Genomic DNA, 26,254 nt, shown 5'->3' with positions numbered 1-26,254 from the left:
GACCCTGTCTCCCTGTGCATGGCATCCCCATGATGTCACATAGCCTCAATATGCTCTCAGCTTGTGCAACAGTTGTGTCAGCTGCCCACTTGCGTCCTGATCTTGTAGTGACGCCTGCGTGTCTGACTTGTTCGTCCTGGGTGTCTCTGTATGTCATTAAGACTCTGCACTTTGCTACCTTGAATTCCTCCACCACGGATGACAAGGGAAGCTGGAGCTGTCCTGATCTTATGTAGAGGCCTACTGATGTGAAGCTTGGAGGGATTCCCAGCCATTTTCTGAGGTTCTTGTTGATCTTTCTTTCCACTCCTTCCACGCGTGTCATCGGGATGTCATACACTGTCAACAGCCACATGAGTCTTGGTAACAGTCCATGTTTCTTGTTGTTGTTCTTTGTTTTATGTGAAGATTGCCGGAAAAAAAAAAAAAAAAATGTTGGTAGAGCCATATTTTAAATTTACCAGGGAGTCCTGATTTTCCAATCTTCCTCAGCCACACTGTCTGCTTCTCTGTACTGGTGATGTTGTTCCTGTCAGTAAGTGAGCTGTCAAACCACTTTCCGAGGCACTTTATAGGGTTCTCCTCAATCGATGGAATCACTTCTCCTTGCACTTGCAGCTTGAACCTGTTTGTCAATTTACCTTTCCGGATCACCATGCTCCTTGATTTTTTGGGCTTAAACTTCATTCTGGATTATGTTGCCATGTGGTCCAGAACTGTTAGCACCCGTCTCGCCTCCACATGGGTTGTGGTTGTCACGGTGAGATCGTCCATGTAACCTCTTATTTGGGGTTGTTGAATCCCTGATTCCATTGCTGGTCCTCTGGCTTCTTTCCCAGCAGCTGTTATGAGGAGGTTCATGCCCATGATAAAGAGGATGGGGGAGATTGTGCATCCAGTTACGATTCCCTTTTCCAGGTTTTGCCACTGAGTTGTGAAATTGGCTGTTTTGAAACGTATCTGGATGCCCCCAAAGTAGCTGGTTATCATTCCCTTGATGTGCAGAGGGATGTGGTAATGGTCTAGTGCAGTGTGAATGAGGGCGTGAGGGATTGATCCGTAGGCGTTAGCCAGATCGAGCCAGACAACAGTCAGGTTGCCTTTGCTTGCTTTGGCCTCCCGGACCATCTGACTGAGAACTCCGGTGTGTTCCAGGCATCCAGAGAAGCCTGGTATTCCACCTTTTTGGATAGAGGTGTCAACATATCCGTTCTCAGTCACTAAACTAAACTAAAGGCAGGCATTGAAGCATCCTGGGCATCCATAACACCTCAGCAATGCCACAGGTCGATTGCCTCCATGCCACGCCGCATTGATGCAGCAATCCGTGCAAAAGGATTCCCAACCAAGTACTGAGTGCATTAATTGACATTTTCAAATGTTTGATTTTGTTTTGCTGTTATAAATCTTTTTTTTTACTTGGTCTGAGGCAATATTCTAATTTTTTGGGATAGGACTTTGGAGTTTTCTTAAGCTGTATGCCATAATCAGCAATATTAAAATAATAAAAGGCTTGCAATATTTCAGTTGATGTGTAAGGAATACAGAATGTATGACATTTTCATGTTTTTAGTTGCATTACAGAAAATAAAGGACTTTATCACAATATTCTAATTTTCTGAGACAGTCCTGTACGTAAATATACACGTATACATATATATACACGTATACATATATACATATATATACACGTATACATATATACGTATATATACACATAAACGTATATATATGTCTATAAATGTATAAATATATACGTGTATATGTATACAGTACATATACGTACATATGCACACACATATATACATATATGTATATATCCATATACACACACACACACACACACACACACATATACATATATATATATATATATATATATATATACATATATGTGTGTAAATGAACAGACATATATATACATATATACATAGATTGTCATTTTTTTATATTTACATTATACATAATATATCAGTGTTTGCGTTGACAGCGTTTTTGCGTCTTTTTAAGCATTAAAATCATAAAGAACGCGAAATTCCAAAAGCCTGCGCGTCCCCGGGACGTGAATTTTATTTTGTTGTTTACCGATTATCGCTTTCCGTCGTTTTTTTGTTTTGTTTACATTTGCCGGGTCAAATTATTAATCATTAGTCAATTTCGAAGTAATGCATTTTCGGTTACAATTTCTTAAATTTTGTTTCGCCAAAAGTTATCGACCACAAATACTGCATTTTCGGTATTAGGACTCCCGCGCGGTATTGTTTTTGTCATGGCAAACAATAAACCCAAAAGGTGATACTTCAATAAAAAGTGGCTTCAGGAGCCACTTTTTATGACTATTTACATTGTCAATTGTCACTGAAGGCATCACAACTATGACACCTGTGAAGTGAAAACCATTTCAGGTGACTACCTCTTGAAGCTCATGGAGGGAATGCCAAGAGTGTGCAAAGCAGTAATCAGAGCAAAGGGTGGCTATTTTGAAGAAACTAGACTATAAAACATGTTTTCAGTTATTTCACCTGTGTTCATTCATAGTTTTGATGCCTTCAGTGACAATCTACAATGTAAATAGTCATGAAAATAAAGAAAACGTATTAAATGAGAAGGTGTGTCCATATTTTTGACCTGTACTACGTGTCTTACATGCAATTGATAAAGACTCTTTGAAGTATTTGAATTCATACAAAAAACACAGTATTTGTGGACATCAACCAAAAAACATTAACTTTTTAGTATGGTTTTTAGTTCAAGTCACCCAAAAGCAGAAAGTTAATCATCACACGGTGCAGACTGTCTAATGTTTATACTGCCCACTCTCCCACCTGCTTTTTGCTACTCCAACAAGTCATTAGTTGAATCTATAGCAATCGAATAAGAGTAACGCCGAGAGCAGCTGGACCTTGGTATAGTATTATGTACAATCCCCGTTTCCAAAGAAGTTGGGGAATCGTATTAGATGTAAATATAAACGGAATACAATGACTTGCAAATCATTTTCAACCCATATTCAGTTGAATATGCTACAAAGACAACATAATTGATGCTCAAACTGATAAATATATTACATTTTTTTTGCAAATAGAAATTGATGCCAGCACAACATGACAAAGAAGTTGGGAAAGGTGGCAATAAATACTGATAAAGTTGAGGAATGCTCATCAAACACTTATTTGGAACATCCCACAGGTGTGCCGGCTAATTGGGAACAGGTGGGTGCCATGATTGGGTATAAAAACAGCTTCCCAAAAAATGCTCAGTCTATCACAAGAAAGGGTGGGGTGAGGTACACCCCTTTGTCCACAACTGCGTGAGCAAATAGTCAAACAGTTTAAGAACAACGTTTCTCAAAGTGCAATTGCAAGAAATTTAGGGATTTCAACATCTACGGTCCATAATATCATCAAAAGGTTCAGAGAATCTGGAGAAAACACTCCACGTAAGCAGCATGGCCGGAAACCAACATCGAATGACCGTGACCTTCGATCCCTCAGACGGCACTGTATCAAAAACCGACATCAGTGTGTAGAGGATATCACCACATAGGCTCAGGAACACTTCACAAAACCACTGTCACTAAATACAGTTGGTCGCTACATTTGTAAGTGCAAAGCAAAGCTCTACTATGCAAAGCGAAAGCCATTTATCAACAACATCCAGAAACGCCGCCGGCTTCTCTGGGCCCAAGATCATCTAAGATGGACTGATGCAAAGTGGAAAAGTGTTCTGTGGTCAAACGAGTCCACATTTCAAATTGTTTTTGGAAATATTCGACATCGTGTCATCCGGACCAAAGGGGAAGCGAAGCCTTCAGACTGTTATCGACTCAAAGTTCAAAAGCCAGCATCTGTGATGGTATGGGGGTGCATTAGTGCCCAAGGCATGGGTAACTTACACATCTGTGAAGGCACCATTAATGCTGAAAGGTACGTAAAGGTTTTGGAACAACATTTGCGGCCATCCAAGCGCCGTCTTTTTCATGCTTATTTCAGCAAGACAATGCCAAGCCACACTCAGCATGTGTTACAACAGCGTGGCTTCATGAAAAAAAGAGTGCGGGTACTTTCCTGGCCCGCCTGCAGTCCAGACCTGTCTCCCATGGAAAATGTGTGTTTCATTATGAAGTGTAAAATTGGACAGCGGAGACCCCGGACTGTTGAACGACTGAAGCTCTACATAAAACAAGAATGTGAAATAATTCCACTTTCTAAGCTTCAACAATTAGTTTCCTCAGTTCCCAAACGTTTATTGGGTGTTGTTAAAAGAAAAGGTGATGTAACACAGTGGTGAACATGTCCTTTCCCAACTACTTTGGCACGTGTTGCAACCAAGAAATTCTAAGTTAATTATTATTTGTAAAAATATAAATAAAGTTATGAGTTTGAACATCAAATATCTTGACTTTGTAGTGCATTCAACTGAATATGGGTTGAAATGATTTGCAAATCATTGTATTCCGTTTATATTTTATTCTAACACAATTTCCTAACTCATATGGAAACGGGGTTTGTATTTGTAAACCTTACTAAAACACCTGATTCTAGTAAAACTCACATAGATACAATAATACAGGCGTACAGCCAGGAAGAGGGGCTTTACAACACGGCTAGCTAGCCAGCGGCTAAAGTCCATCTGGAGTCTGCAGTGTTTTAGCCACTTCTAAATCACTAATACTCGTCTCCATGGCGACAAATAAAGTACATTTCTAACAAGTATCATTATCACTGCAGGACGAGGAATAGCTAAACATGCTTCACTACACACCGTAGCTCACCTGCGTCACAATGTAAACAAACGCATTGGGTGGATCTACACCTGACATCCACTGTAATGATACCAAGTAAAGTAGCATGTCTAGTCGATACTACTATGATTACATCTTTTTTTTTTGTTATCACAACATCTTCTTTAGTTTTTTTATTTTTTATATTGTCTTTATAAACTCAGGAAATGTGTCCCTGGACACATGAGGACTTTGAATATGACCAATGTATGATCCTGTAATTACTTGGTATCGGATCGATACCCAAATTTGTGGTATCATTCAAAAATAAGGTAAAGTATTCAAACAACAGAATAATAATGATTATTACTTTTTAACAGAAGTGTAAATAGAACATGTTAAAAGATACAGTAAGCAGATATTATATGCTGGAACTGTTACATATACTATACATATACAAACTTGGTTTCAGTCCTTCGTAAGTTATTTGGGAACAGTCGGCGAATGTTTTCATAGATTAAAGGAAATTGATGACACAAACCAACACTTGGAAAATGAAGAGCTTCAAGAACCGCCTGAAAAAGCACGAAGTTAACATCACTGTGAGTAGAATGTTGTTGTTGGTGACGAGGTCGGCGGCGTTTTGTTATTCTTCAATTAGCTTTAGCTTTGTGTCGGTGAACGAAGTTACACGTTTTCTGATACAACTGCACACTTTGTATTGTCCTCTATCATATCCACGCCTTGTTGCCATGGTGGTCCCGGTGGAAGTTATAGCAAGCACCTGCAGTAGCTTCGAGTTACTTGTTGTATACAGAGGGGAGTCCAAAGTATGGCGCAGGGACCATTTCCGGCACGGTGCTCCTTTTTTAATTGTCCCCCCTGCTGAGAATTACCGTATTTCCTTGAATTGCCGCCGGGGCGCTAATTAATTTAAAACATTTTCTCACTCCTGCGCTTACTAAAGGCATCTGGTAAAAGTAAGCATGTACTAACTATTTTAAAACCTCTTCTCGCTCTGGCACTTACCAAAGGCATGCAGTAAAAATTTGAGTGTGATGTAAGGATACCATCATGAAAAGAACATTTAATAAGGGACGGCGTGGCGCAGTGGAAGAGTGGCTGTGCGCAACCCGAGGGTCCCTGGTTCAATCCCCACCTAGTAACCAACCTCGTCATGCCCGTTGTGTCCTGAGCAAGACACTTCACCCTTGCTCCTGATGGGTGCTGGTTAGCGCCTTGCATGGCAGCTCCCTCCATCAGTGTGTGAATGTGTGTGTGAATGGGTCAAAGTAGTGTGGAAGTAGTGTCAAAGCTAATTAATTTAAAACATTTTGTCACTCCTGCGCTTACTTAAGGCATCTGGTAAAAGTAAGCATGTGCTAACTATTTTAAAACCTCTTCTCACTCCGGCACTTACCAAAGGCATGCAGTAAAAATTTGAGTGTGATGTAAGGATACCATCATGAAAAGAACATTTAATAAGGGACGGCGTGGCGCGGTGGAAGAGTGGCCGTGCGCAACCCGAGGGTCCCTGGTTCAATCCCCACCTAGTAACCAACCTCGTCATGTCCGTTGTGTCCTGAGCAAGACACTTCACCCTTGCTCCTGATGGGTGCTGGTTAGCGCCTTGCAAGGCAGCTCCCTCCATCAGTGTGTGAATGTGTGTGTGAATGGGTACATGTGGAAGTAGTGTCAAAGCGCTTTGAGTACCTTGAAGGTAGAAAAGCGCTATACAAGTACAACCCATTTATCATTTAATATTCCATCCATCCATCCATTTTCTACTGATTGTCCCTTTTGTGGTTGCTGCAGCCTATTGTACATGGTAATTGTTATATGTTGTATATATGATATACAAATATATCTGTATACATCCTAGACTGTAAATATTACGTATATATGTTATATTTTATATAGTTTTTGTCAATTTTATACCTGCATTGTCCTTTCCACCTTGTCCATCATTTATAACGGAGCTACTGTGTGGAACAATTTCCCTTGTGGATCATTAAAGTTTGTCTAAGTCCAAGTCTAATATTAACAGTAAATGAACAATTAGATTAATAATTCATTTTCAACCACTTGTCCTTAATAATTTTGACAAAATAATAGAATGGAAAATGACACAAAATGTTACTGAGTATGTCACCAGGCTGAATTTGCTTACTTACGACTAAATAGAAGTTGTCTTGTTTGATCACCATTTTATTTAAGGACAAACTTGCACTGAGAAACATATGTTTAATGTACTGTAAGATTTTGTGTTAAAATAAAGCCAATAAAGCAATTTTTGTGGTGCCCTTTATATAGAAAAGTATCGAAAAGTACAGAAAAATATCGAAATACCGTATTTTTCGGACTATAAATCGCAGTTTTTTTCATAGTTTGGCCGGGGGTGCGACTTATACTTAGGAGCGACTTATGTGTGAAATTATTAACACATTACCGTAAAATATCAAATATGAGTATTTAGCTCATTCACGTAAGAGACTAGACGTATAAGATTTCATGGGATTTATGGATTAGGAGTGAGAAATTGTTTGGTAAAGGTATAGCATGTTCTATATGTTATAGTTATTTGAATGACTCTTACCATAATATGTTAGGTTAACATAGCAGTTGGTTATTTATGCCTCATATAACGTACACTTATTCAGCCTGTTGTTCACTATTCTTTATTTATTTTAAATTGCCTTTCAAATGTCTATTCTTGGTGTTGGATTTTATCAAATAAATGTCCCCAAAAAATGTGACTTATATGTTTTTTTCCTTCTTTATTATGCATTTTTGACATGGTGCGACTTATACTCCGGAGCGACTTATACTCCAAAAAACGGTAATCAATACAATTTTTTTTTTATTTAATCGCCATATCACCACAAATTTTTCATAGCATTTGTGATTTGTTTAGATACGTGCACGTAATAAACAAAATCCAAAACAAATGTACGAATAAAAAATATTTGTTGAAATGGGGGCACCCGTCCACGACCCCAAAAGGGACAAGAGGTAGAAAATGGATGGATGGGTATGGTTATGTTTTTATTTTTCCCCAAACACAAATAAGTAAAAATAGTTTGAACAAGAATGACTTTTACAATAAAAAAATCTGAAAGCTTATTTAGAAAAGTATCGAAAAGTATGGTAATGTATCCAAATACATTTTAGTACCGGTACCAACATATTGGTATGGGGACGACACAAGTGGTGTTTTAGGGGATGGGGGGGAGCAAACTCGGATTAAATGGATTTCAATCCATGTCAATGGGCAGCACTAATTTGACATACAAATTGTTTGAGTTACGAGCTCGTAAGTTGAGGTACCACCGTAAGAATTTATAAAGAACACAGACTATACCAGGGGTCTCAAACTTACTTTACCTGGGAGCCACTGGATGCAGAGTTTGGTTGAGGCTGGGCCGCAAGAAAAGATTTCTTAAAAATATTTTTGCATACTCCTCAGCATGTCTAGTTGTATAATCCATCCATCCACCCATACTCTTTTTGCATGTTTCTTATGTCCGCAAGTAAACTCTGTGCTTTACCTTGAAGGCGTTGGAATGTGGGAGTATAGCATACTCTCTTATTACCTTATCAGTATTAGAACAAAGAGGCTGTATTCCTCTCTGGGCAGGGTGGGGGCGGTTTTCGTATTCAATAAGTTGTCTCTTCCCGTTTGATTTTCAAACACTCTTCTAGATGCTGGTATGAGCGCACTGTAGGACTGGTCTCCTAAAGCTTTAGTAAAACTTGATCCATCCATCCATTTTCAATCGCTTCTCCCTTTTGGGGTCGCGGGGAGGTTCTGGAGCCTATCTCAGCTGCATTTGGGTGGAAGTTGGCGTACATCCTGGACAAGTGACCACCTCATCAGACGGCCAACACAGATAGATAGACAACATTCACATTCACACACTAGGGACTGTTGAGTGTTGCCAATCAACCTATCCCCAGGTGCATGTCTTTGGAGGTGGGAGGAAGCCGGAGTAGAACCCACGCAGTCACGGGGAGAACATGCAAACTCCACACAGAAAGATACCGAACCCGGAATCGAACCCAGGACTACTCAGGACCTTTGTATTGTGAGGCACGCGGACTAATCCCTGTTCCACCGTGCTGCCCTAGTTGTGTAATGATGTTTTAATTTGTATCCCTTGCGCACCGCAATTTTTTCTGTGCAAATAAGACACGTCAGGGTGCTGATGTGCTCAACAAAGAAATATTGCATTTCCCACTTTTCCTGGAATTGTCTTTGCTCATTACTAACCTTTCTCTTCACTGCAGGCTTTGAAAAAGACATGTTTGGGGTTGTGGAATATATTTGTAGATAGCGATTTGTCCAGGGTGTATCCCGCCTTACGCCTGATTGTAGCTGAGATAGGCACCAGCGCCCTCCGCGATCCCAAAGGGAATAAGCGGTACAAAATGGATGGATGGATGGATGGAATATATATGTATTTAGCCCACGCACGAAGATAAATGTTACTTCCGCAATGTGTGTCGTTCCGCTTTCCCTCCCTACAGCAACACAGCGGTTGACGGATAATTTGCAGGGAACGTACCTGGATAGCGAGCGCAAAAAAGTGACGGCTCCCGTAGTATGTGGTGTTCATCGTGGGAGGCAATGGAAATTAAAGAATAAAAAAAACACAACGGTTTGAATTGGTCAAGGTTATAGGGGACCGTTATTACTGACGGACAGGTGTCGCGTAAGAAAACCCTCGTCTCCATGGCAACGTCTCTGTCGTTTTCACTCATTTGCCGCTTTTCCACTAACGCAGGGGTAGGCAACCCAGAATGTTGAAAGTGCCATTTTGGACACAACGCTGTCAAGTGCCATTCATATAAAACTTGCGGGCTGCGCTAACATTAAACTTTCATTAAAAGGTGGGGGCTGCAAAATAACGTCTCGCGGGCCGCGTGTCTGAGACCCCTGCTCTATACACACATGCTGGCAACAGATTGCTGGATCAGTTTCAATACAGATAGATCCAGGTCAATATTGCTGTAGTGTGATTATTCAGTTTCCCTCCTCTTTAATGAGAAAACAACCGACTTGTTCCAAAAACAAAGACATCCTAAACAAAGCCCCAAACGTTTTTGCGGGCCCCTTTTGTGTCACCTGAACGAAAATGTTGTGTGCCACAGTAATCCTGGCAGTAAATGTGACAGCAAGACCAGCAGAAGCTGATTAATGCTGAGCATCCAGTGTAATGATCACATTAGCATATTGTAATCTCACAAATTACCATGAAAATCACTGTGACAGCTTTCTTTTCTTTCTCCTCCAGTGGGGATATAAGAGTGAGATGCAGTCGCTTGGAATGCTTTTTATGTTAAGTGACACTAATTAATGAGTGCTTCTACACAGAGGGGGGGGTTACATGCAACACGACACAAATGTAGTCACCACTGCAGAGCAAAGTCGCCAAAAAACAAAATCAGAGTCTTCAAAAAAAGACTGTAGCAGTTGGTGAAAATTGCAAGGTCATACAATTTAGTCTAGTGTGTCGGAGCGCTAAATGCAGTGACATTTTTTGGCAGTATGTAAACTTGCGGTTTGGACTGAAATGAATAAAAAAGTAAAAAATAAGGTTAAGAAAAATAAGATATATATTAGGGCTGGGCGATATGGCCTTTTTTTAAATATCTCGATATTTTTAGGCCATGTCAAAATACACCATAAATATCTCCATATTTTGCCTTAGCCTTGAATGGACACTTGATGCAAAAAATCACAGCAGTATGATGATTCTATGTGTCTACATTAGGGCTGGGCGATATATGGATATACTCGATATATTGCAGGTTTGTCTCTGTGCGATATAGAAAATGACTATATCGTGATATTCTGTATTGCGAGACAAGGTAATTGAATTGCATAAATCAGGAAAGGGGTATAAAAAGATATCCAAGGAATTGAGAATGCCAATCAGCAGTGTTCAAACGCTGATTAACAAGTGGAAATTGAGGAATTCAGGTAGACCGGCAAAGATTTCAGCCACAAGTGCCAGGAAAATTGTTCGAGAGGCAAAGAAAAATCCATAAATAACTTCAACTGAAATACAGGAGCCTCTGAAAAATTGTTGTGTAGCTGTTTCAAGATGCACAAAAACAAAATGGGCTGCATGGTCGAGTCGCCAGAAGAAAGCAATCACTCAATATTACTTTATTCCAGAAATTTTGAGGCTTGTCTCTGTGCTGTTTGGCGTAATGTAAGCGGGATACTTTGTGACATTTGCGGAGAAACGGCTTTCTTCTGGCGACTTGACCATATTCTCCGAAGAAAGGCCAAGAAATCCCAAATTCTCCCTGGGTATGTACACTTATGCGCACAACTGTATTTGGGGAGAGGCGGTCCGCAGTTTGTAGTTGTCTAAGATTTAATAGAAAAATCAATACAGTTTGAAAGGTAAGCAGTATAATATCTTGGAATTTTGTTCCATTATTGGCCAGAGGGACAGTGGGGCGAAAAAGTATTTAGTCAGCCACAGATTGTGCAATTTCTCCCACTTAAAATAATGACAGAGGTCTGTAATTTTCATCATAGCTACACTTCAACTGTGAGAGACAGTTTGTGAAAAAAAATCCATAAATTCAAATTGTAGGAATTTTAAAGATTTTATTTGTAAATTATGGTGGAAAATAAGTATTTGGTCAATCATTCAAAGCTCTCACTGATGGAAGGAGGTTTTGGCTCATAATCTCACGATACATGGCCCCATTCATTCTTTCCTTAACAAGGATCATTCGTCCTGTCCCCTTAGCAGAAAAACAGCCCCAAATCATGATGTTTCCACCCCCATGCTTCAGAGTAGGTATGGTGTTCTTGGGATGCAACTCGGTATTTTTATTCCTCCAAACACGAAGAGTTGAGTTTATACCAAAATGGATACATGGATGATACAGCAGAGAATTGGGAGAATGTCATGTGGTCAGATGAAACCAAAATAGAACTTTGTGGTATAAACTCAACTCATCGTGTTTGGAGGAAGAAGAATACTGAGTTGCATCCCAAGAACACCATACCTATGTGAAGCATGGGGGTGGAAACATCATGCTTTGGGGCTGTTTTTCTGCTAAGGGGACAGGACGATTGATCCGTGTTAAGGAAAGAATGAATGGGGCCATGTATCGTGAGATTTTGAGCCAAAACCTCCTTCCATCAGTGAGAGCTTTGAATGGTTGACCAAATACTTATTTTCCACCATAATTTACTAATAAATTCTTTAAAATTCCTACAATGTGAATTTCTGGATATGTTTTTCACATTCTGTCTCTCACAGTTGAACTGTACCTATGATGAAAATTACAGACCTCTGTCATCATTTTAAGTGGGAGAACTTGCACAATCGGTGGCTGACTAAATACTTTTTGCCCCACTGTATGTACTGAACCGTGACCCTGATACAGAGGTACTAGAGAACTGGGAGGATGCTGTACCTTTGCACCCCCTCATGTTGGCCTGGACCACAGTATAGTTGTACCTTGACTTACGTCCCTCACCTTGAGAACTCTTCAGATGTCACATTTTTTGCTTTAAGTTGTAAATCAAAATTTGGGTTATGATTCAAACTCAGATACCAAAATAACCAGAGTTCCTTTGAACCGAACCTTTAGTGTTTGTATGAGAAAAGTTCGCCAGCTAATGCAGTATGTTGGCTGAGTGCAGGAAGTGATCTGATATTTAGAAGGAAGTGGGTAGCTCTATAAATGAATCATGTACAGACACACACATACACACAGCTGCAGAATGCCGGTTGCTCATGGCTTCATAGTTTTCCTTCGGCTCTACAGTTCATGCCGACATCGTCACCAGCATTTACAAAGACTAGGTTGCGTTTCAAACAAAAAACTTAGTCCATAGACTTCAATATATGTCCTTTCTTCTTTGTTCTTGCATGCACACATGTGGAACGTCCCTGCTTGGATCATTTCTTCAATCTCCCGCACAAAGACAGGACCATGCTGTCATTTTTCATTTTAAGAGACTTTAAAAGAAAGAGACATACTATCAACAGAAGGCAAAATATTGAAACAAAGGTAATAAACTTGTAATAGTTTGAGTCAAACAAGTATCTGATCCTCTACCGACCAGCATGAATTGTGACACGTGTTGTACAAAATCCAAAACTAGTAAAGTTGGCACGTTGTGTAATTCATAAATAAAATTAGAATACAATGATTTGCAAAACCTTTTCAACTTATAATCATTTGTATAGACTGCAAAGACAAGATACTTAATCTTCAAACTGACAAACTTATTTTTTATTGTAAATAATCATTAATATATAATTTAATGGCAACCATACATTGCAAAAAAGTTGTCAGAGGGGCATTTTTACCACTGTATTACATGGCCTTTCCTTTTAACAACACTCAGTAAACTTTTGGGAACTGAGGTGACCAGTTTTTTAAGCTTCTAAGATGGAATTATTTCTAATTCTTGCATGATGTACAGCTTAAGTCGTTCAACAGTCCGGGGTCTCCGCTGTCGTATTTTAGGCTTCATAATGCTCCAGACATTTTCAATGGGAGACAGGTCTGGACTACAGGCAGGCCAGTCTAGTACCCACACTCTTTTACTATGAAACCACGCTGTTGTAACACGTGGCTTGGCATTATTTTGCTGAAATAAGCAGGGGCGTCCATAATAATGTTGCTTGGATGGCAACATATATTGCTCCGAAACTTGTATGTACCTTTCTGCATTAATGGTGCCTTCACAGATGTGTAAGTTACCCAGGCTTTAGGCACTAATACACCCCCATACCATCACAGATGCTGGCTTTTCAACTTTGAGCCTAGAACAATCCTGATGGTTCTTTTCCTCTTTGGTCTGGAGGACACGACGTCCACAGTTTTCGATGCAGTAGCGCCTGATGGATCTTAAGTCACGGGCATTTAATGTTACGTGCAGTGATTTGTCTAGATTCTCTGAACCTTTTGATGATAGTACAGACCTTAGATGGAGAAATCCCCAAATTCCCTGCTATAGCTGGTTGAAAAATGTTGTTCTTAAACTGTTGCACAAATAGCTCACACATTTGTTGACAAAGTGGTGACCCCTCGCCGCGTCCTTGTTTGTGAACGACTGAACATTTCATGGAAGCTGCTTTTGTACCCAATCATGGCAGCCACCTGTTCCCAATTAGCCTGTTCACATGTGGGATGTTCCAAATAAGTGTTTGATGAGCATTCCTCAACTTTCTTAGTCTTTTTTGCCACTTGTGCCAGCTTTTTTTAAACATGTTGAAGGCATCAAATTCCATATGAGTTAATATTTGCAAAATATAAAGTTTTCCAGTTGGAATATTGAATATCTTGTCTTCGCAGTCTATTCAATTGAATACAAGTTTTTATTTACTATTTACACAATGTGTCAACTTCACTGGTTTTGGGGTTTGTATATCCATTAAAGGGGAACATTATCACAATTTCAGAAGGGTTAAAACCAATAAAAATCAGTTCCCAGGGGCTTATTTCATTTTTCAAGTTTTTTTCAACATTTTACCCATCACGCAATATCCCGAAAAACTGCTTCAAAGTGCCTGATTTTCACCATCGCTATATCCACCCGTCCATTACAAACAAACATGGCGGATAGAACAGAAAGATCTAGCGACATTAGCTCGGATTCAGACTCGGATTTCAGCGGCTTAAGCGATTCAACAGATTACGCATGTATTGAAATGGATGGTTGGAGTGTGGAGGCAGATAGAGATAACGAAATTAAAGAAGAAACTGAAACTATTGAGCCATACCACGACAGACAACGGCAACGAGGACGATTTCGGCGATCGCCTTCTAACCAACGATTGCATCTTTTGACAACTGGTGCTACTTGAATCCGTCGATTGGTATTGAAAAAAACAGATAAAGAAGTAAAATACAGCACTAAGTCATCAGTTTCTGATTTATTAAATTGTATAACAGTGCAAATATTGCTAATTTGCAGTGGTCTTCCTTGAACTATTTGGAAATAGAGATACAAAAATAACTAAAAACTCAATGAAAAATAAAGAAGCGATTCAATTATAAATAAAGATTTCTCCACATAGAAGTAATCATCAACTTAAAGTGCCCTCTTAGGGGATTGTAACAGAGATCCATCTGGATTCATCAACTTAATTCTAAACATTTCTTCACAAAAAAAAAATCTTTAACATCAATATTTATGCAACATGTCCACAAAATAAATCTAGCCGTCAACACTGAATATTGCATTGTTGCATTTCGTTTCACAGTTTATGTATTATTCAATAAATAGATTTATAAAAGATTTTTGAAATGTTGATATTTTTAGAATATTTTTTTTTAAATCTCACGTACCCCTTGGCATACCTTCAAGTACCTCCCAGGGGTATGTGTACCCCCATTTGAGAACTACTGGTGTAGACATAGCCTTAGTCTACCTGTGTCACCTTTCAATGGCCAAGAGTTGGCAGACCCTGGTGCCCCCACACTATGACCCCAACATAGTAGGCCAGGGTGACCAAAGAAAGCCACTTGAGTCACCAGCTGCCACAAAACCCAAAGCAAACGGATGCTTTTTTTCTAACTATCCTGCATCTTTCTCTTTAACTTTAATATTTTATTAGAGCGTATCAAAACACGGATTGGTATGTCAGACTTAGCCATGTCTTGGTTTAACTCTTATCTTACTGACAGGATGCAGTGTGTCTCCCATAACAATGTGACCTCGGACTATGTTAAGGTAACGTGTGGAGTTCCCCAGGGTTCGGTCCTTAGCCCTGCACTCTTCAGCATCTACATGCTGCTGCTGGGTGACATCATACGCAAATACGGTGTTAGCTTTCACTGTTATGCTGATGACACCCAACTCTACAGGCCCCTAAAGCTGACCAACACGCCGGATTGTAGTCAGTTGGAAGCGTGTCTTAATGAAATTAAACAATGGATGTCCGCTAATTTTTTGCAACTTAACGCCAAAAAAGCGGAAATGCTGATAATCGGTCCTGCTAGATACCGACCTCTATTTAATAATACAACTTTAACATTTGACAACCAAATAATAAAACAAGGTGACTCGGTAAAAAATCTGGGTATTATCTTCGACCCAACTCTCTCCTTTGAGTCACACATTAAAAGCGTTACTAAAACGGCCTTCTTTCATCTCCGTAATATCGCTAAAATTCGCTCCATTTTGTCCACTAAAGACGGCGAGATCATTATCCATGCGTTTGTTATGTCTCGTCTCGATTACCGTAACGTATTATTTTCGGGTCTCCCCATGTCTAGCATTAAAAGATTACAGTTGGTACAAAATGCGGCTGCTAGACTTTTGACAAGAACAAGAAAGTTTGATCACATTACGCCTGTACTGGCTCACCTGCACTGGCTTCCTGTGCACTTAAGATGTGACTTTAAGGTTTTACTACTTACCTGTAAAATACTACACGGTCTAGCTCCATCCTATCTTTCTGATTGTATTGTACCATATGTCCCGGCAAGAAATCTGCGTTCAAAAGACTCTGGCTTAGTAGTGATTCCTAAAGCCCAAAAAAAGTCTGCAGGCTATAGAGCGTTTTCCGTTCGGGCTCCAGTACTCTGGAATGCCCTCCCGGTAACAGTTCGAGATGCTACCTCAGTAGAAGCATTTAAGTCTCACCTTAAAACTCATCTGTATACTCTAGCCTTTAAATAGACCTCCTTTTTAGACCAGTTGATCTGCCGCTTCTTTTGTTTTTTCTCCTATGTTCCCCCCCTCCCTGGTGGAGGGGGTCCGGTCCGATGACCATGGATGAAGTACTGGCTGTCCAGAGTCGAGACCCAGGATGGACCGCTCGTCGGGACCCAGGATGGACCGCTCGCCTGTGCATCGGTTGGGGACATCTCTACGCTGCTGATCCGCCTCCGCTTGGCATGGTTTCCTGTGGACGGGACTCTCGCTGCTGTCTTGGATCCGCTTTGAACTGAACTCTCGCGGCTGTGTTGGAGCCACTATGGATTGAACTTTCACAGTATCATGTTAGACCCGCTCGACATCCATTGCTTTCGGTCCCCTAGGGGGGGGGGGGGGGGGGGGGGGGGGGGGTTCGCCCACATCTGAGGTCCTCTCCAAGGTTTCTCATCGTCAGCATTGTCACTGGCGTCCCACTGGATGTGAATTCTCCCTGCCCACTGGGTGTGAGTTTTCCTTGCCCTTTTGTGGGTTCTTCCGAGGATGTTGTAGTCGTAATGATTTGTGCAGTCCTTTGAGACATTTGTGATTTGGGGCTATATAAATAAACATTGATTGATTGATTAACTTGTGTTTTCCCATGAATCTAAAATTTCACAGTGGAAAACGAGGATGAATGACAGCTTGTGTGTGTGTGTGTGTGTGTGTGTGTGTGTGTGTGTGTGTGTGTGTGTGTGTGTGTGTGTGTGTGTGTGTGTGTGTGTGTGTGTGTGTGTGTGCGTGCGTGCGTGCGTGCGTGCGTGTGTGTGTGTGTGCCCACCTCGAGCTCCTGCTCTCGCTGCAGGGCAAACTGTTTGAAGGACTTGACGATGATTCCCGCATTAGAGCAGTCATAGACGAAAATGGACGGGCTCCCCATCCAGGTTTGAAGGTCGTAGATGGACAACGGGATGTACTGGGTGTAGTTCTAAAAGAGCAAGAAAAAGAGGGGAGAAAATATATCAGGCTGGCGTTGCATCATAAAAGTGCTTGGGCCGACCCTAAAGGGCTAATGACCTTACAACTAAACACAGTGCTATAAAGGCGTTATGGCATTAACACTGAGCATGCATATTCTCGGATATGAATTATGCATCAGGTATAGCTTATGGTAAAGAAGGAAGAAGAACACAGGAAGTTAAAAGCACACAAGGCTGGAGGGTGTCAGGGATCCGGAGTCAACAGCTAATCTTCGAAAGGGGCAGTGAACTACCATACACGATATTTCATGTGTACACTTATTAGTTCTAGCAGTACAGCACACGCAGCAGCTGTAATAAATGCCTTAATGTTTATTTATTAAGTTGGACGGCAAATTTGGCCACTGCAACTTCACAAGTAATACGTTTCCTCTCTAGAAATTCTCACATTGTTGCAAATTCCGAAAAAGTAAGGCCACCTACTCTGTGGTTAGAGCAGGGGTCGGGAAGCTTTTTGTCTGAGAGAGCCATGAAAGCCAAATATTTTACAATGTATTTCCGTGAGAGCCGTATAATATTTTTAACACTGACTACAACTGTCTGGTTAAAAAACTGATGACATCTATTAAACAGACAAGAAGCAAGGAATTAAACAGAGACATGATTCAATTTGTCATGTCTGTTGATCATGTTTTTCTTTGGCCATGTGCTGTTTTTTGGACTCCATTAGTTCCTGTTTTTTCACTCCATTGTTTTGTTTCCATGCCAACCCATTAGTTTTCACCTGTCCCCAGGCCATGCACCTGTTTCCAATCACCACAGTATTATTTTAGTCACAGTTGCCAGGTAGTCAGCCTGGCGACATCCCCATCAACTCACCCTCTATCACCTTCTACAAACCCATGATTCCATGCCAATGATCCGTGCCCCTTACAGTAAGTGTTATCGTTTTGGTTGTCCATAGTTCTGCCATTGTGCAAGTTTTAGTTTATGCCCATAGTTTTGCCTTAGTGCAAGTTTATGTTTTCATAGCCAAGTTTTGAGCGCCTTTCGTCTGTTCCTTTTTTGAGAGTTAATATTAAAAGATGTATTTACCTTCATGCCTTGCCCGCTCCAACTTTCCTTTGCATTCACGGAAAACTAACCCCCAAAGTCCACGGATTGACACAATTTAGCTCAATGAGGAGAAACCCGTAGACCTGTACCCTTGTACAGTGTCATCCCATGCTCTGACAAAAGAACTCTACGCCTCCTCTTTCATTTCGACTTTCCCCGATTACAACAAATAAATGCGTGCATCTCTTATTCTTTTTATAACATTGTTATTCTGAAGCTAACCAATAATAAATAAAATACTTTTGACCATTAATGTGACTTCTTGAACAGGTGCGGTAGTTGGATTAAAATGCATGAGAATGTTTTATATTTTGAAGGTTATTTTTAACACTGTGATTACCAGCGAAACTATTAATTACTTATCGTGTTAAGCAACCCGCGATATATCGAGTATATCGATATACCACCGGGCAACCCTAGGTCACATTATTATTAATTTTTTTCTTAATGTAAAAGACTTCCTTATGGTCTACACAACATGTGATGGTGGTTCTTTGGTCAAAATTTTGCATGGATGATGTTTTACACATCATCTTCAGATCGCTTTCTGACAGTTGCTTCAGGATGAGGCGTTTTGTGGGCGGCCCTATTTACGTGGCTCACCTTCGACAGCGTCTAATCCCCGTCATCTTTGTTGTAGCGGTGTAGCGTGCAAGGACGGGAATGGAAGAAGTGTCAAAAGATGGAGCTAACTGTTTTAATGACATTCAGACTTTACTTCAATCAATAACGGCGCAGCATCTCCTCCCGTGAAAAACTGTCCTATCGGAACAATCTAATAACTAAAGTTCCTTGGGTGAATAATGCAAACTCACTACACCGGTATGTTTTAGCGCTTTTATCACGAATTTACTGACAGATATAAGTAAGAACTCTACACTACTTTGTATTACAAATGGCAACAGCAGAGAGGTGAATGTCCCAAAAAAGGAAAACAAAGAAAAAGAAGAAGCTTGTTGACTACAGCGTCGGCAAGGACTATAAAGGCGCGCAAATTTCCAGGACTTATGCAAATCCCAAATACAAATCAGCATGTACCAGAAGGTAAGATAAGTTTCTTTTGCCTAATATTGCAAAACAAAACGCCAGATAATGTCTTACCTTATACACAGACCACAATAATACTCGTATGTTGATGCACATCAAACGGTGCAGGCTACACTTATCTCTTATGTTTGACTGCCATCTACTGGTCATACCTATCATTACATCATTTACCAAATAAAATTGCTTTGAGGTGGGTAAGCTCAACCAAACTTATTGACGGTGTGGCGCAGTGGGAGAGTGGCCTTGCGCAACCCGAGGGTCCCTGGTTCAAATCCCCACCTAGTACCAACCTCGTCACGTCTGGTATGTTTTAGCGCTTTCATGACGTGTTTACTGACGGATATAAGTAAGAACTCTACACTACTTTATATTAGAAATGGCAACAGCAGAGGTGAATGTCCCATAAAAAGGAAAATAAAGAAAAAGAAGAAGCTTATTCACTACAGCGTCGGCAAGGACTATAAAGGCGCGCAAATTTTCAGGACTTATGCAGATCCCAAATACAGATCAGCAGGTACCAGAAGGTAAGATACGTTTCCTTTGCCTAATATTGCAAAAACAAAACGCCAGATAATGTCTTACCTTATACACAGACCATAATAATACTTGTATGTTGATGCACATCAAACGGTGCAGCCTACACTTATCTCTTATGTTTGACTGCCATCTACTGGTCATACCTATCATTACACCATTTACCAAATAAAATTGCTTTGAGGTGGGTAAGCTCAACCAAACTTATTGACGGTGTGGCGCAGTGGAAGAGTGGCCGTGCGCAACCCGAGGGTCCCTGGTTCAAATCACCACCTAGTACCAACCTCGTCACGTCCGGTATGTTTTAGCGCTTTCATGACGAGTTTACTGACGGATATAAGTAAGAACTTTACACTACTTTATATTAGAAATGGGAACAGCAGAGAGGTGAATGTCCCATAAAAAGGAAAATAAAGAAAAAGAAGCAGCTTATTCACTACAGCGTCGGCAAGGACTACACTTATCTCTTATGTTTGACTGCCATCTACTGGTCATACCTATCATTACACCATTTACCAAATAAAATTGCTTCGAGGTGGGTAAGCTCAATCAAACTTATTCTTTGCACCGGGTTATACGGTTGAGGAAAGTGTTTTCCATTTAGAAAAAAATTATAATGATATGACTCCTTTAATGCCCTATAACCCGGTGCGCCTTATATATGAAAAAAAAAAAAAAAAAAAAATATATAGCATTCATCGGCAGTGCGCCTTATAATCCGGTCCGGAAAATACGGTTTATCTGTTCATTTAATCCTGCTAAAGAATAAACGTGCACGAGAAACCCTAAAGAAACCTTCTTGCAACCGGATTGGAAGTGACATACCTTATTGAAAACCCAAATTTCTCCATTGACTGTGGGCCGTGGAACCCCGTGACCATTGTAGTGAAAGAGAACCCGCTCCTCTTTGGCGTTGCGTCTCAGCGACGTGCATAGCTTCTTCACCTCATCCACGGTCGGGTCCAGGCTTTGTTTGTAACGCGCCTGTAAAACAAAAACACCATGAGTGTATTTATGACGTTCAGTTATCTTTGATGTATTACAACCTCATAATTCGGCTCAATCAACACAGTAAATGAGGATAGGACTATATTTTAAGTGAGGAAGGATCTCCATATACAGTGCTTTTAGAAATCATTTATACACCACATTTATGCATTCAGCACTTATCATGCCTGCTAAACGCCCAGAGACAAGTCATAAAAAGCAAGCATTACATCCTCACAGCTCATGTTCAATGAGGCAGTACCTATCGGCATCCAGTGGGCTGAAGTGGAAGCCTCCACAAGTGAATGAAAGACACAGGAAAGAAAGCCCTAAGGTGGCAGGGGCGTGTTCAGGATTACATAGTTATGCATATCTACACCGAGTACAAATCCTCATCCTCTCCTTTTCAAGTGTCTTTATGCCGAGTGCCTCATGGGTCGGATGACGCGTAGAATAAATAGGGACTTACATCATTTCCCGACACATTGTAACCACCACTACGGTTGGTGAAGACGCAATGTATTGGAGAAAAATAGCCCTGAATTGAATAACAACAAACATTTTTGACAATGACATTCCTATTAAAGGGGAACATTATCACCAGACTTATGTAAGTGTCAATATATACCTTGATGGTGCAGAAAAAAGACCATCTATTTTTTTAACCGATTTCCGAACTCTAAATGGGTGAATTTTGGCGAATTAAACGCCTTTCTGTTTATCGCGCTGGAGGCGATGACATAAGAATGTGACGTCGCCGAGGTAACACACCCGCCATTTTCATTTTCAACACATTACAAACACCGGGTCTCAGCTCTGTTATTTTCGACTATTTTTTGGAACCTTGGAGACATCATGCCTCGTTGGTGTGTTGTCGGAGGGTGTAACAACACTAACAGGGAGGGATTCAAGTTGCACCACTGGCCCGAAGATGCGAAAGTGTCTGCCGCCAGACTCCCATTGAATGTGCCAGAGTGTCTCCACATTTGACCGGCGATGCTAAGGCAGACATGGCACAGAGATGTATGGATAACCTGCAGATGCATTTGCAAAGATAGTCAACGAAATCACAAAAATGAGTTTTGTTGATGTTGACTGCCAGCTAATCGATGCTAACATGCTACGCTAATCGATGCCAACATGCTATTTACCGGCGGTGCTAAAGCAGACATGGAACAGAGATGTATAAATAACCTGTAGATGCATTTGCAACTATATTACGTTTCCTTCCACCCACATTTAATGCGAAACAAACACTTACCAATCGACGGATTTAAGTTGCTCCAGTGTCAAAAGATGCGAAAGTCCTGATCGTTTGGTCCGCACATTTGACCGGCGATGCTAACGCAGCTACTCGGCCATGCTATGGCTATGAATAGCGTTAATAGCTATTCGCTCAATAGCTTCAGTTTCTTCTTCAATATTTTCATACTCCAACCATCTGTTTCAATACATGCGTAGTCTGTTGAATCGCTTAAATCGCTGAAATCCGAGTTTGAATCCGAGCTAATGTCACTATGTCTTGCTGTAGTATTCCTATTGTTTGTTTATATTGGCAGCACTGTGTGACGTCACAGGGAAATGGCCAGTGTCTTCGCAGAGAGCCGAAAATAAGGCACTTTAAAGCTTTATTTAGAGATATTCCGAGACCGGTGAAATTTTGAAAAAAACTTCAAAAAATACAACAAGCCACTGGGAACTGATTTTTATTGTTTTTAACCCTTTTGAAATTGTGATAATGTTCCCCTTTAAGCGGCTTTGGAATTATGTTTACAAATAGAATTGGTGGCAATGGATCATTTTCACCAAGTTTGCCTCTTGAGGCACTGTAGGCTTTGTAAGATTACCTCTAAAGTGGGGCTGGGCAATATTAGGGGTGTGCCTAAACATCGATACTATGATACATCACGATATTTCCTCTTGCGGCACGTTATCGATACACGAGCGTCAAATATCGGTATTTATAAACATAAACATACAGCCGTTTTAAACAGATTCGCCCACAAAAACCTGTTTGATTTATAGAGTCACTACTTCGAGCCTCCACATTATGGCGCTGTAGCGCAGTACTCTAGAGTACTCTAGTAGAGTACTCTTTGAAAGGAAAGAAGAAGAAGAAGAAGAAGAAGCAGCAGCAGCAGATGGAGGGAATGGCGCAAAGCGGTGGAGCGAATAGCAGAGAAAAACACGTAAAAGATGCACCGGCGAATTTTAAATCTAAAGTCTGGGCCCACTTTGGCTTTTACTATACAGACAATGGAACAACACTTGATAAAGAGTGCGCAATCTGCAAGAACTGTCTCGCGAAGGTCAAGTACATAGGCACCACAAAGAACATGCACAGCCATCTTGTCCGCCATCATCCTGCGCTAGCCACGGAGGAAAGGGCTAGTAGCGACGCTAATGCTAACGTTTCTGTTAGCCAGCCTAATATCAACACCGTATTTAGAGCAAAGCTCCCTTCTGCATCCCCCAGGGCTGCGAGCATTACAAAGTCCATTGCTTGCTGTATTTGTAAAGATCTTAGACCATATAGTATCTTAAAATTAGGGATGCACCGATTAATCGGTAACCGAATATATTCGGCCGAATATGGCAAAAAAAGCCACATTCGGCCTTCGGTGGAATGAGTTAAAAACAAGGCCGAATAGTGGCGTGTGACGCAATTTTTTGACGCGGTGACACAATCAACCAACGTGCAGTGACGTTGGGATATGTTGTGTACCTGTATAAGTGTATGAGGTTACAAGCACACACTTATTGAGATTTAGTGGGTCCTCTGTTTACATTATTAGCCTGTTGTGTAGGCTACCTGTATAAGTGTAAGAGGTTACAAGCACACACTTAATTGAGATTTACTTGAGCCTTCTGTTTACATTATTAGCATATCTACTGTGGCTAAGCAGACTTTTGCCAAAAGGACAATAATTCATTTGTTGTGGGTTTATCCACTTTAATGCACTTTATTTTTTTTTTGAATGCATGTTTTGTTTGAAGGCCTAATATAAATGAAAAACGGTGCTTTTTTTTGAAAAGCAAAGACTACTGGAATATTAAAAACATGTCAATATTCAATAAAAAATTACTTTATTTGAAAAACATGTCCAAATATTTATTGTAGGCTATTTATGCAATATTGAAAAAATTGTGAAAAACTGCATTCATTAATCGGTATTCGGGATTCGGCCTTCGGCCAAGCGTTTAGATTTTATTCGGCTTCGGCCACAAATTTTCATTTCGGTGCATCCCTACTTAAAATGTGTTCTCAGGTTTTCATAAGACCACCCAGGTGTTGATAATATAATGCACTGACTGAAATGTTTATTTTCTATATACAGTGAAGTGCCAGTTTTCATAAAACAATTTGATTTTAATTGTTAAGCACTGATGTGTCCATGATTACATAGAAGTTCAGTAGCACTGAAATGGATATTTTCTGCATTCATTTTGTTTTTTTAATAATTTTAATTTGCACAGACAGAAAATATTTTGGTGAAGTGGATTCAGTGCAGTCAATAAATTTTGAATTTCTTCAGTGACACTGAAATCATGATGTATCGTGGATGAAATGTCTTTTAATACATCGATTATCACATAATCGTAGTATCGTGATCTTATCGTTATCGTGGGCAAAATATCGTGATATTATCGTATCGCGAGGTACCTGACGATACCCAGCCCTAGGTGACATATTGATATACTCGATATATCGCGGGTTTGGCTCTGTGCGATATAGAAAAAGACTATATCGTGATATTGGAGAATACGTTCTCACGCAGTTGCTTTTAGCTGCGGGCATTACACTATCGATCAATCAATGTTTATTTATACAGCCCTAAATCACAAATGTCTCAAAGGACTGTACAAACCACTACGACTACGACACTACAGGCTGTTCTCACACTTTCTTGTCTCTCCTTCTCACAGAGACTTAAAACAAGCGCACCTTCTTCCATACTGTCTGTCACACGTGCAAAGTCACACGCTCCCGGAGAGCAGACAGATGGCGACATGGTAACGTTAGCTGTGGTGCTAACAGTGCGGTATGGGTGGTAATACGAGAGAGAGAAGGTGCGAATCTGGTAAAAAATGAAGGAAGAATTAATTCCAGAGAAAAACAGCAGGGGGTCCATCGTCTGGCGGTGGTTTGGCTTCAAGCGGGAAGATGTAGAACAGTTATGCGGCAAAAGTGTTGCTATAAAAAGTAGCACCACTGCTAATGTAGCATCATTTGAAAAGTCACCCGCTAGAGCAGTGGCTCTAAACCTTTTTTCAGTGATGTACCCCGTGTGAAAATGTTTTTAATTCAAGTAACCCCTAATCAGAGCAAAGCATTTTAGGTTGAAAGAAAGAGATAAAGAAGTAAAATACAGAACTATGTCATCGGTTTCTGATTAATTAAATTGTATAACAGTGCAAAATATTGCTCATTTGTAGTGGTCTTTTTTTGAACTATTTGGAGGAAAAAAAGATATAAAAATAACTAAAAACTTGTTGAAAAATAAACAAGCATTTCAATTACAAATAAAGATTTCTCCACATAGAAGTAATCATCAACTTAAAGTGCCCTCTTTGGGGATTGTAATAGAGATCCATCTGGATTCATCAACTTCATTCTAAACATTTCTTCACAAAAAAATACATCTTCCATCATCCTCCGCTTATCCGAGGTCGGGTCGCGGGGGCAGCAGCCTAAGCAGGGAAGCCCAGACTTCCCTCTCCCCAGCCACTTCGTCCAGCTCTTCCCGGGGGATCCCGAGGCGTTCCCAGGCCAGCCGGGAGACATAGTCTTCCCAACGTGTACTGGGTCTTCCCCGTGGCCTCCTACCGGTTGGACGTGCCCTAAACACCTCCCTAGGGAGGCGTTCAGGTGGCATCCTGACCAGATGCCCGAACCACCTCATCTGGCTCCTCTCGATGTGGAGGAGCAGCGGCTTTACTTTGTGTTCCTCCCGGATGTCAGAGCTTCTCACCCTATCTCTAAGGGAGAGCCCCGCCACCTGGCGGAGGAAACTAATTTCGGCCGCTTGTACCCGTGATCTTATCCTTTCGGTCATGACCCAAAGCTCATGACCATAGGTGAGGATGGGAACGTAGCTCGGCCGGTAAATTGAGAGCTTTGGTGGAGTACCAACTCCGGGTTGGGGAGGAGACCCTGCCCCAAGTGGAGGAGTTCAAGTACCTAGGAGTCTTGTTTACGAGTGGGGGAAGAGTGGATCGAAAAATACATCTTTAACATCA

At 40.7% G+C, this 26,254-nt stretch overlaps 1 protein-coding gene across 4 annotated transcripts in view; it reads right to left on the bottom strand.

Moving 5' to 3' along the window:
* Positions 1 to 26,254, bottom strand: part of rptor (regulatory associated protein of MTOR, complex 1) — a 480,971-nt gene that overhangs the window by 322,460 nt on the left and 132,257 nt on the right. For all 4 annotated transcript variants that reach the window (XM_061880673.1, XM_061880675.1, XM_061880674.1 and 1 more), the window contains exons 5-6: positions 20,852 to 21,010; positions 17,191 to 17,337 (exon numbers count right to left, since the gene is read on the bottom strand). In XM_061880673.1, the coding sequence (XP_061736657.1) occupies positions 17,191 to 17,337; positions 20,852 to 21,010 (306 nt within the window). The remainder of the gene's footprint in view (positions 1 to 17,190; positions 17,338 to 20,851; positions 21,011 to 26,254) is intronic.

Source organism: Nerophis ophidion, linkage group LG20 (genome assembly GCF_033978795.1).
Source record: "Nerophis ophidion isolate RoL-2023_Sa linkage group LG20, RoL_Noph_v1.0, whole genome shotgun sequence".
In the NCBI taxonomy this organism is placed as follows: Eukaryota; Metazoa; Chordata; class Actinopteri; order Syngnathiformes; family Syngnathidae; genus Nerophis; species Nerophis ophidion.
Note: the sequence above shows the minus strand (reverse complement) of the source record. Positions and strands in the feature narration are given on the sequence as shown.